The 13,500-nt window shown below is 34.3% G+C and overlaps 1 protein-coding gene across 1 annotated transcript in view; it reads left to right on the top strand.

The window, feature by feature from the left end:
* Window positions 1-13,500, top strand: part of LRP1B (LDL receptor related protein 1B) — a 1,678,044-nt gene that overhangs the window by 1,438,632 nt on the left and 225,912 nt on the right. Inside the window, exons 63-66 of the mRNA XM_065928990.1 lie at window positions 64-157; window positions 4,429-4,545; window positions 4,665-4,784; window positions 6,169-6,288. Coding sequence (XP_065785062.1) covers window positions 64-157; window positions 4,429-4,545; window positions 4,665-4,784; window positions 6,169-6,288 — 451 coding nt within the window. The remainder of the gene's footprint in view (window positions 1-63; window positions 158-4,428; window positions 4,546-4,664; window positions 4,785-6,168; window positions 6,289-13,500) is intronic.

The following is a 13,500-nucleotide window of genomic DNA, read 5'->3' as shown; positions in this document are numbered from 1 at the left end:
TTTAAAATATCCATTATATATGAGTTGAGTTCTCTAATCTTTATTTTTTTCTTTTTCTCAAAGTTTCGCTGCAAAACTGATAAATGTATTCCATTCTGGTGGAAATGTGACACCGTGGATGACTGTGGTGATGGATCCGATGAACCAGATGACTGCCGTGAGTACACTGGCAGATGTAGGAATTTAGAATTTAGAGCTCCTTAAATTCCCCCAGCTGAAAAACAAAAGCAAGATCTTAAGTTTTGACTTCTGATAGTTTTGCAAAATTGGAATAGAAAGGTTTTAAATGTCCCTAGTTAAAAATACAACAAAAATTCTGGTATTATCTTGTGTATGTCTCTGATCACTATTACATTTACAGTGACACCATCAGCGATTTGTGTTAGTTTTCACTTTCTTGATTTTTTTTTAACTTGTAGAATAACTAAACTCTTCATGTACTGATCAACAAAGTAAAAATCATCATGATTTTGACTTAATACATAGTTAACTTAGAAACAAAAATGGCCAAGTTTTCAGAATGCCACTCAATGACTGAAATCTTGCCTTTAAAGGTCACAGCCCTTCAACTTTCCTGTCAGTATTAAAATACTGTAAAGTCTGTGAAAGTCAGATTTTTTTCAATATAAGTCATTAGTTGGGCCTTAGGCAATTCATAGTGCTCTTAATAGTTGCCTTAAAGTGGCTACCAATTATATCGTGACATTTGACGATCATTGGCTTGGTTAGGTTGTTTTTATTAATTAATTTATTTTTATATGTCTTTGGTAACCTAGCTTTTAATAGACAATCAGGTGACTTTTCCTTGATAGCCTTTTATAGTTCATTCCACAGGTCACTCCAATACTGTCCTGTCAGGTTGAAGATGCTTGCAGTCAATCATGATAATTCCAACATCCCAGTGGATTGTTTCCATGATTTGATCTTGACAGTTGAGTTCAAGATCAACATCCCTGCACTAAAGAAAGAAAATGCTTTGTCTTAGTGAAAGCTAGATATTTTCTGCTATAGAACTCTCCACCAAATAATTACAAAACTGTTTTGAAGTTAAGGCCTCTAGATGGTTACTTGAATGAGCTATATTCCATCTCTCTGGTCACTACCAAGTGTATCAAACATTTGAAGATTTTGTCACATATTCCATTTATATGTTTACAAGCAGTAAATAATATCTTCAGTGACAAGGGAAAAAGTCATTGTTTTTCTATTATTACTTTTCTTTTTTCTGAAAAGTTCAATACCCTTTGATTTTTTTAAATATAGTTTTTGTTTTCACTATGATGGACAACATATGAAGAGAAGTATCTATGTGGCATAGGTATACAATTATGTATGAATCACTTTTTAAAGTTTTGAATTAAAAAGAATCAAGAATCAAGGAACAAGGAATTATGGTTGAGATTGAGATTTACATATTGAAATGTATTAATTTTCTCACAGTAAAGCAAACTCTCCTGTAATATAGTAAAATAAATACAACTTATTTTTGTAATTTGCAAAAATGCACAATTGTTAGTTAGTTTAGTTCTCATATTAAGGTGACCTTTCCGGTCCAGTTTTACTGAAGTGTGTTTTTAAAGAATTATCCCGTAATGACCTGCAGATTAAGTCAATAGCACCCAATGTTACCCCTTCTCATATATTACAACTCCTGAACTCTTATTTTAATCTTGGCTGAGATTTCATGTTGTAACCATACTGATACGAAATATAAACTACAGATTTAGTATAACAAACTTTTTACATTTATCCACTTTCAGAATATTTGATGAACAAATATAACTTTAATGTCTTTCAAGAGGAACTGAAGAGATATCTGGTATCTAGGAGTCTCTGTATGATCCTTATCCTGGTTAAATACCAATACTACCTGTTTTTATTGGTGATATTATCTCTGTGATCTTTTAGTAAATGATCTATTACTTAGAGTTGATGGGTTAATAGCACTGAACATCTGTAGGCATGACACTTTATTTTGAGAGCCATGGTGGGGTGGAAAATGATATACATGAGTCTGTTGCATGCTTATTAATAGGATTCATTTCTGAGTAGCCGCATTATCAAAATTTGTAGGTATTAAGAACCACTGACAATACCAATAATTTCACCTGAAAAAGCAGAGAAGCTTGATTACAGGTTCACATACTTTCAAACTTCAATAATGTTATTTATGTAAATGAAGTTAAAGTGAGGCATCAAGAATTCTCTGGCATCATAAGTTTGTAGTTATACATCCTATAGTACTTCAAAATATCAAGGATCATTCTAGAGACCAATTTAAACCTCACATAGGCTTCTCAGTTATTTAACAGGCAGTGAAACTCCTCTAAGAGTTAAACTCAACTTATGGAAAAGTTTTGGACAACCTCACTTATAATGGGCAAGATAACTGTGGGAATGAAGATAGAAGGGACTGTCATAAGTTACTTCAAAATGTTCTGCTTTGTCTTACTTATGGCTCTGAACTGAAATTGGTCTAAAAATTGCTATCATATACCACAAATTCATAAAATAAAGAAAAATACAACAGCAATTATGGGCAAAGAAGTATTAAAGAAATTCATATATGAAGCAACAGGAAATAGAAGAAATGCACGTTTAGAAAAAATTAAGCATCACCCAGTTTAAACATTTTGGAGAAGGCAATGGCAACCCACTCCAAGACTCTTGCATGGAAAATCCCATGGGCAGAGGAGCCTGGTGGGCTTCAGTCCATGGGGTTGCTAAGAGTCAGACAGACTGAGCGACTTCCCTTTCACTTTTTACTTTAATGCATTGGAGAAGGAAATGGCAACCCACTCCAGTGTTCTTGCCTGGAGAATCCCAGGGACGGGGGAGCCTGGTGGGCTGCCGTCTATGGGGTCGCACAGAGTCGGACACGACTGAAGCGACTTAGCAGCAGCAGCAGCAGCAGTTTAAACATTAGTGTGATTAATTAATAAATGTTGTAAACTGAAGGTAAATGACTTCCCACACTTTAAGAACTTGCTTCTATGGAAGCCATGCAGATATTAAGATATTTTTTTAGTGTTAAGGAAATTTTAATTAATATTTTAATTACTTATAAGGGCATAATTTATTTTCCAAAGAAAATTCAAAATATAATTTATTAATGTTTGATTGACTGATTTGAACTAATAAGCAATATATTATTAATCTCAAAGTCAGTGATTATTAATATACATAAAGATCATCAGTCAAAAGATGTGTTTATTGTAAGCAATGTAGTCTGTGAGAAGACTTCAGAGTCAGATATGAATTTAAAACTTCACCTTTGGCATTTGAAACTTGTATATTCTTGGGTGAATTATTAGTATCATGAGACTTACTTCCCTCATTTATAAAATGAACATGGTGATGCCAGGATGAGAAGGTGTTAGTCACTCAGCCATGTCTGACTCTTTGCAACCCATGGACTGTAGCCTGCCAGGGTTCTCTGTCCATTGGATTTCCCAGGCAAGAATACTGGAGTGGGTAGCCATCCGCTTCTCCTGGCGATCTTCCCAAACTAAGGATCAAACCCGGATCTCCAGCATTGCAGGCAGATTCCTTACTATCTGAGCTACCAGGGTAATGCCAAGTTGATGACGTTATGATGAAATTCAATTAGTAACTGTATGTGAGAATGATCCTAGCCCAGTGCCTCACACAAACTAAATATTCAATAGTTCCTACTTTGTTGTTATTATCGCTTATATAAAACCAAAGAATATAGCAAAAACTGCTTTATCCTTTAGAAGATATTTATTATAAAAACACATGCAATGTATATAAAAATATTTACTAGTTATAAGATGTAGTTATAAATATAAAATATTTATAATATATATCAGTAAGATTATAGGAATAAATATCAACAATTCTTATTTAAAACATGTAGTTATAGATAGCATTTGCCTTAAATAATGCTGAGGAATATGTATTGAGGACAGATGTTCCTCTGTTAACATATTATAGACAGAAAAGCGATCAAAGAGAAGTAATTTTTTTTAAGTAAATTTTTAAAGTAATTTTTAAGGGATATTGAAATAGCTTTTAAAAAATTTACAATAAATTGCCTTCTGCCATTTAACCTCCCAATACCATGTCTTTGAAATGAAGAGATATTTAAATGTTTTCAATAACATATATATTTACCTGTATATGTTGTTAATATCTTTGTTCTTACTGTAAGTTTATAAAATGCAATCTGGAGGCCACCCGAGTTGATCAAAGGTTAACTATACTTCTGAATCTGATAGTTATTTGGCTGTGAGATAGTCATATTGTGCTCTAGGATATGTATAATGTAGTAATATAATATATATTTGTATATATATGTTATGGATCTATCTATCTAGATTTTCTGTTGAATGTCAGAAAAGCTCTGTTATAAGACACACGAGCCAAGGTTGTCATTCCACGATACTTGTATGTTTCCTCTTGTAGCCGAATTTAAATGTCAGCCTGGTCGATTTCAGTGTGGAACTGGCCTCTGTGCTCTGCCCGCTTTCATCTGTGATGGAGAGAATGACTGTGGGGACAATTCTGATGAACTCAACTGTGGTAGGTGATTATATTCTTAGCTATTGAACATAAATTGAAATCTTAACTGATTATGTTTGCACTGGTTTAAATTCAGATACAGGCTTTAGCACACATTTTTCATTCTTTTTATCTTTTAGACACACATGTCTGCCTCTCAGGTCAGTTCAAGTGTACCAAGAACCAGAAATGCATCCCAGTAAACCTCAGATGTAATGGGCAAGATGACTGTGGGGATGAGGAAGATGAAAGGGACTGTCGTAAGTCACCTCTAAGTGCTCTGTCTTATGTCTCTCAACTGAAATTGCTCTAAAAACTATTATTTTCAACATAAATATATACTGTAGAAAATATAACTGCAATGATGGGAAAATAATTCCACATAGATATCTATAGGGATGGATTATTTAAGAAACGCTATATAAAATTAAATAGAACATTTAAATGGGGAGGATCTTTACTAAAAAGCTACCTGGAAATTATGACCAACACGAAGAAACATGCATCCATCCACATCATCCTTAAGAGAAGCAGCAAAAACAAATTATCAGTGATTATAGTGCTTTTTTAAAAAATAATTTTTTACCGTATTAAGTAGCTACATGTAATTTTCTTCTGTTGATGTAATTAGTCACTTGAAATCAACACCATTTTTATTAGAGATTGCTTTTTTCCTAGTAATAACATATTGAGTGTATGAAAAGAAACAAAAATCTGGGCAAAATAACCGAACAAAATTACTTATTAAAAATTGTAAGTAATACTCCTCCTAAAATATCTTAACAAGGTACTTCAAAAAAAATTGTAAAATATTTTCAATTCTGTTCACCTCTTATTTCAATATCTCATGAAAAATAAATATACATAAAATGGAAGGCAGAACAGTTTACATCACATGCATATGTGCGCATAGGCAGGTAGGCACATACACACACACAGGATCTGAATCACAGAGCACTTGTCAAGTTCAAGCTTTCAGGAGAACTGCTGTCAACATTTCTGTCTTGCTGAAGTTTTATTTTATTCCTCTAAAACTTTTATCAGTAAATAATGTTCAGTCATCCAGCAATTTGATTAAGATGGTGCATTCGGAATAAAGTCAGTACCAGTTCTTTATGGTTAGCCATTCTAGAAGCTGATCTATTAAACTGACGAAGATTTGTGAAGCAGTTTATAGTTTCAGGCAGATGTTCGCCTCTTCTCTCAAAACCTCAGCACAACTAGAGGTTTTAATAAATTCTATGCTTTTTATTCTCTCATTCACTAATATCTTCTGATTTATGTCTTTTCCTGTTTATAAAAATGTATCTGTGTAAATTCTTAAATTTATCTGAAAAAACACATTTTGAAAAAACCTGAATTCTTTGTTTTTAAGTTAGTTTCAAGACAATTAATCAAAGGTAGGGTGGTTTTGAAAACTCTTATTTTTATCAAATGCATCATTGAAGAAATATGTTTTATTTATTTCTACTGGAATAGATAATAGGAATACATTACAGATAATTAAAAGTTAAAACTTACCTTCAGGACCTTATTAAGAGAAGATACATTTTCAATTATTAACTTAAAATTTATTTAATTAAAAAAAATTAAAACACCTATTCTTGTCCAAAGCTGCATTTTAATAGAGGCTTTCCTTTTAAGCTGAAAACAGCTGTTCTCCGGACTACTTCCAATGTAAAACTACCAAACATTGCATTTCCAAGCTGTGGGTTTGTGATGAGGATCCAGACTGTGCAGATGCATCAGATGAGGCTAACTGTGGTGAGTGTTTTGTGACCATGGATCTTACTTATTGTATTTATCTCATCATCTGAGATGGCCAGATTGAGGCAAATTTGAACACAATTCTGATACAACTAAGATGTGAAAGAGTCCCTAAAATTTTATCCCTGTGTTCTTAGAGTCAGTAACCTCAGGTTAGCCATTTTCTAAAAAGCATGGCGGGTTAAGGCAGAAGGGTAAGTATTGTTTTAGTATCAATCAAAACTTTCTAAAAAGGTGAATCTAAAAGGTAAGATAGAATTATCAAGTTATGTTAGCATATGCACATGCTATTAGCATTTAATGATTAGAAACAATGAAACACTATTTTCTTATTGTTCTGCTGCTGCTGCTGCTAAGTCGCTTCAGTCTTGTCTGACTCTGTGCGACCCCATAGACGGCAGCCCACCAGGCTCCCCCGTCCCTGGGATTCTCCAGGCAAGAACACTGGAGTGGGTTGCCATTTCCTTCTCCAATGCATGAGAGTGAAAAGTGAAAGTGAAGTCGCTCAGTCGTGTCCGACTCTTCGTGACCCCATGGACTGCAGCCCACCAGGCTCCTCTGTCCATGGGATTTTCCAGACAAGAGTACTGGAGTGGGGTGCCATTGCCTTCTCTGTCTTATTGTTCTAGATTTCACTTTTCTCCTTAAATGTCATATAATTGTCCTTTTATCCAATGATTACTGTTCATTCTTAAACATGGTGGGGGGAAAAGAAAAAAGATAATGAAAACATTTTCTTGTTTCAGTAGATGACAGCAATCACTTAATATAGCATGTTTCTGAAACATTAATATTTTTACTTAAAGTCAGTTGTTTTATTTATAATTTATTATTACTTATTAGCATTGCATAAATAAAGAAATATATATTCATTTTGTTTAATGCATTTTATTCTATCTTGAAAATGTGAAACAGAAAGTGAAAGTTATTGTTATGTGTAGCTCATTTTTATCAACATCTAGTAAACATTAATTGAGGCTAATCGCTTTAGGTGAATCCAGCAAACTTTTCATTTTGGGGGAGGCAAAAAAAGCATTTAATATAGTAATTGAATAAAAAGACAAAATTTGTCTAAACTAAAGATAGAACTTCCAAGCTTTTAAGACAAAATTGTATCTTAAATGTATGGTCTAGATTCCACCTTACTCTTTCACTCTTCCAGAAGAAATCAACATAATGAAAAGCCTTTAGGTTCTTTGAAGTTTCATTATATTGAAAAAAAACTCATGAGCTGCATGGATAATCACAAGCAATATTGTGTCTTTAAGAGTTGTTGTTGTTGTTTTTTAATATTGTCTTCTGTGTATTCAGGACATGCAACCACTGTGACTTATTCATTTTATAGTATCATAAAACCACCAATCATCACTTTTGTGGAATTGGTCTTCCTAATCAATTCACATGGCCTCAACTACATTCATCACCAGTTTGTCTATAACAGTTATCAATTTTGCAGACTAGTTTATATTACTGGCTATTTTACTCTGTTGTCTTTTGTATTTTTGTTTACCAAATGAACACGAAATAGTGACTTATATTACCTATCTGAATAATTTACTGAGTGAAATTTTTTTTCCCTATATTTTATTCTTCCTCACTTTGATGTGATTTAACTGTTTGGAACATTATATTATTCAAACTGATAATTATTAATCAACATCATCATCATAATACCTATTATTTATGTGATGTCCATCATATGGCCCAAGAAATGTGTTCAGAGCTTTGCAGTGTTTACTTCATTTAAAGTCTTTATTATCCCTATTTTGTGGATAAGAAAAATGAGAGCCAGGAGAAACTTGCCTCAAATTGCAGAGCTAACAAATGGTAAAAAGGGAACTTGAATGCAAAGTTATTTGACATGAAAGTATCTGCTCTATGAACATAGCTTGAATCCACCTCATTTTTTCTATATAAATAAAAAGATATTTAAATATTTTCTGTTATAAATTTATATAGGATTCTCCTAGCCACAATTACTGCTTTAAGTTCTAGGCCAGCATAAAAATACTTACATACTCTCAGAAAGAAGAAGATAGATTGAAGAAGGGTTACCATTTAATTTGTCTTAAACCCACTCTAAAATGTTGTTGTGGACAGGTGCTAATTTAATTAAAAGAAACTTCTTCATCATATTTTAGCATGGCAATTGTTAATCCTTATTTTACAAGGAGCTAAAAGACCAACTTTTCCCTTCTTTTGTCTTCAATACATATAGAAATGCAATGTATTTTTGCTAATTCTGTTAACACCCTGGGAGGATAGTTCACTTTTGATGCTTTATTGAGTCAGAAAGAAATGTATCACTCCTTAAAGATTAGCCCTATCATGCCAAGGCTTTTTATTTGAATTTGAGTTACATGTTTCTTTGTGGGAGAGCATGCACCTTTCCTCTAAGTAGGGATGAGCTTCCTTATTGCACATCAAGTGTCCTAGCAGAATGAATCATAGGCTTGCAATAAGTGCCATTGAGGAAATGTTGCAACACCTCCATGTGCAACCAGTTTTTATTGCAATTGCTTTCTTTATTTTCTTAGCTCTGTGCTTAGTTTAGGGGAGATTCTATTTCACTTTTGGAGATCACCTAGCCCTTACATCTTATTTTTCAACACCAATATTTGTATTTATCTATAGTTTTATATCTGATTGGCTTCTGTCAGTTCCAAAGTTGCAGTATTATAGTTTGTTCTAATTTGACCTAAATTAAACAATTTGGTTTTCTGTTTTTTTGTTTTGTAAATAAGAACAGAGTAGAAACACACATACAAGTAAACTATGTATACATGTTAAATAGGGAAATAAATAACCAGTAATGTGTAAATATTTTTAAAATTATTTGATTTTTAGTATATTTACCAAAATACTACATATATATTGCATTCAGCCCAGTGTAATTTTTGAGATATTGAGCACTTGCAAATTTAACAGCTAATATTCAACATGTATAAAAATTGTATGATAATCTTTTCTATATTAGCATAGAGAGATTTTGAATCACTTTGAATACATGTAGATTAAATATATTAATAGTTTAAGAGTCTTTTTCCAGTACTCTAGTCATGGTGATATTTTAAATTTAAAAATTAAATTAACTATATAGTTTCCCATCTTAGTACACCTAGTTTTTTTGAGATGGTTAAATTTAAATCCATGAAAGCTACATTTGGCTCATTTGGATTTAAATTTTAAAATATTTTTTAAACATATTTTAATTGTATTTCTGTGTAAATATAGATTTATATGTATACTACCTTCACTGTCATCGCAAATGCAGTGGGTCCATCTTATCATCAGGTTCCACACTAGCAGATATGGAGGGCTGACTGTCCTAAGCCATTTTGCATAAGGGACAGATACCATGGATTTGGGTATCTGTAGGGTTACTAATCCCTTTTGGGTACCAAAGGAATATTGTAGTGGTAACTTTATTTTGTGAGTTGCTAATAGTTATAAAATCACTTCTTTTTGCCCAAAGTTGTTTATTCTTTCCTTACTCTATGCCCAAAAATAAGCAAACTTTTTAAAATAAGTGTGTAGATATACACACTTTTACTAGACTCTTGGAAGGCTGTTTCACTGTGTATTACAACATTAGATCAATGCCACATTTGAAACCCTGACCACAACAAGTAGGTTAACTCCAATTGTGGCAGCTCTGGGGTTTTCATTTGGAATCTTAGTTTCAAACTTCCTTCCCCTTCTGCCTGCCATTTTCTCTTTAAGGTATAAAATACAGATTTTGAGATTTGACAGATCTGTACTAGATTCATACTTCTGCTCTGTCATCTGAGTTGAAACATTTCTACAATTTGATTCTGATAAGATGATATCAAAATATGTTTTTCCATTATGTTCTCTCTTCCTGATTTATAGTTTAGAATCTCCATTTCCTAGAACCCTAGGAAACGTTCTCTTAAGTTTTCTGTGTGAGATTTCCTGGTCAGTTCTGCACTCACCACTCCACTCTCTGGAATCAGCTGTTTGTGCTGGCATTTTGCTTCTCCCTGTGATTGCCTTTCCTACTTTCTTTTCTTGTCTCCTACATCATTTTATCTTATTTAAAATTCTGTGCCGTCAGAGAGAGTCTTTCTTTCACATTGGTTCAGAGTCCTTTGCTGCTTTTGAGCCATCTTGATTCATAACTAACCTGCTGCTTGGTTAATTATATTTATTAATGAATTTGTTATAATCACACTAGCTGGGGCTTCTGAGAAGAACTTGGGTTTCCCATAGTAACCTTGTACTTTCCAAAGCCTGGATTTCAAACATGATATTGAACACACTCAAAAAAAAAAAAAAAAAGAAAGAAAGAAAGAAAAAAAAAGACAGAATCTGTCAATGCTTGCTTTTATTTTCCCTTTAATATCAGTTGAGGAAATTTGAATTGGGTCCTCAAGCTGTGAGAATATAGGGGAAAAAAGACATTTTTAAGTTAAAGCTAGTACATGTTAAATTATAAGCTATTCCAAACATACAGACTTGTACAAAAAGTTATACAGTTATATACCATGTACCATTTTTAATAGACTTTAACATTTGGCCTAAGCTGTCTGTTAAAACATCCAAATCCCACAATAACAACTTACGCCCATCTCTGTACTTCCCCTCTCCCTTCCTCCCCTTGTCCTGAAGTAGTCATATGTCATTTGCATGTATTTTTTAAAATTACCATGTTAGTATGCATTTATTAATATGTACCTAATAGTTTGTAGTATTGAGGGACTGATGTTGAAGCTGAAACTCCAATATTTTGGCCACCTGATGCCAAGAGCTGACTCATTGGAAAAGACCCTGATGCTGGGAAAGATTGAGGGCTGGAGGAGAAGGGGACGACAGAGGATGAGATGGTTGGATGGCATCACCGACTCAGTGGACCTGGGTTTGGGTGGACTCTGGGAGTTGGTGATGGACAGGGAGGCCTGACGTGCTGCGGTTCATGGGGTTGCAAAGAGTCAGACGCAACTGAGGACTGAACTGAACTGAGCTGAAAAGTTTATAAAAGATGGTATTATATTTTCTATATTAATTTGAGGCTTAAGGTATTCTAGTAGTATAGTGTGTTCATGTGAATAATATATTTCCATATAAAGATAATTTCTACATATTTCAGTTATTACAGATTTGTTGGCAAATAAAGTACAAAAGTGGAGAAGGAAATGGCAACCCTCTCCAGTATTATTGCCTGGAGAATCCCATGGACAGAGGAGCCTGGTGGGCTGCCGTCTGTGGGGTCGCACAGAGTCAGACATGACTGAAGCGACTTAGCATGTGTGCATGCATTGGAGAAGGGCACGGCAACCCACTCCAGTGTTCTTGCCTGGAGAATCCCAGGGACGGGGGAGCCTGGTGGGCTGCCGTCTATGGGGTCACACAGAGTCGACTTGATTAAAGTGACTTAGCAGCAACACCTACAGCAGCAAAGTACAAAAGACTTTGTTCAAACTGTGCAATAGACCCCGCAAAGTTTCAGTTCTCTGCTCAATTGCTCTAATTGTCACCTTGCATGAAAGTTCATTAAAAGCAGATGTGACAGGGTCTAGAGGCAGGAATCTGCTAATCCTATAGGCAATATTAGACTAAATGTTATACTTAGGATAGAGGGCTTGGAATGAAACTAAAGAGGAAAGCCCTGATATTGATGGTTGTAGTAAAATAAGTCATGATATTTGAGTTTAGTGGCTTGTGAATTTAGTTATTTTCAAAAATTTTATTAATTTCTACTTAGAACAACATTTAGTAAATGTTAGTTCCATGATTTCAAGATAATCTAGGGGGAAATACCTTTGTTCACATATGGAAGAAAGGATGATACACTAAATTCTGTATCTTGGGAAACAATCTACACTTATATGTTAATGTGTTTGGTTAAGACATCTGTTATTGTTTTAATTCATGTTTCCTGAATTTAAATATAGGTTACAGATTTATGTATTCTGATTAGTAACAAATGATCTGAACATCATCAAGTGCCTCTACCCTGCTAGTAGCTGTGACTTTGTGGGAGGGGTGGGATGAGGGCGTCGATTGCCGAAGGAGGTTGATGGGAGACCGATTTTAAATTTTCAGATATATAGCATTATGATATCTCTTAGTTATTTCGAAGGGTGGACTATGAATGTTATGCTAGCAGGTGGTGAGGAGAAGACCTCTAATCCTCATATTCTCTGGGACCCCTTTTGGTCTCTGCTACCTGATGGATAACTGCGGTAACTAACTCATGCTGGAGTGCTGGCATCACCCCTCTTTGCTTAAGTGTGTGTGTGCTCAGTCACTAACTTGTGGCCGACTCTTTGCAACCTCATGTACTGTAGCCTGCCAGGCTCCTCTATCCGTGGCATTGCCTATGTGTAGTTTCGGCTATTTGTCTCTATGACTCCATTCTTGGGTGAGCTACAACCCCATAAATTTCTGCTGTTTATGAAAACTCTTGAGCTAAGATCTTCTCAGACATACACGATTCTGCAAATCTCCAGGTCATGTCAGGAGCCAGGGAGACTGCCTCATGCTTATCTGTTTAGCTACCACCACTTTTTCATTTTATTTTTGTTATTTTTAATTGGAGGATAATTGCTTTACAGTGCTGTGTCGGTTTCTAACATACAACATCACAACTCAGTCTAACTGTATGTGTATATATATATATATATACACCTCCCCTCTTGAGCCTCCCTCCCACCCTGATCCCCATCCCACTGCTCTAGGTCATCCCAGAATACCAGGCTGGGCTCCCTATGTTATACAAAGCTTTCCGCTAGCTATCTATTTTACAATTAGCAGTGATGTACATACACCCACTTTTAATGCCATAAAATCAGTCATTCCTGAGTTTTGTTGACTGTGTTATACACTAGATGCTAGATGTTTCTCCTCAAAGCTTGGCATCTCCCAAAGATAAAAATAGTGCTTCCAACAGAGCCCTTGAAGAAGAGTCTGTCTGCAGGAATGGGGCCAGGAAATTATCTTCTAGCTTTTGTACAAATAAATGAATGAATACCATGTGAATTGTTAAATAGTCTAAGTGGAACACATTTAGTCTTTTTTATAAATTATCTGCAGTAATTTTTATGCACAGATTATCTCTGTACCAAAAGAATATGAAATTATTTGGTGATGTTTTATTTTTTTTTCCTCTCAATAAGAGGAAGCTGTAAGATTTAATTTTTATCGCAGAAAACTAGAAAGGAGTCCATACAATAAGTCAGGAGACCT

This window comes from Muntiacus reevesi, chromosome 3 (genome assembly GCF_963930625.1).
Source record: "Muntiacus reevesi chromosome 3, mMunRee1.1, whole genome shotgun sequence".
NCBI classification, from domain to species: domain Eukaryota; kingdom Metazoa; phylum Chordata; class Mammalia; order Artiodactyla; family Cervidae; genus Muntiacus; species Muntiacus reevesi.
This window is presented reverse-complemented; position numbering and strand designations above follow the sequence as displayed.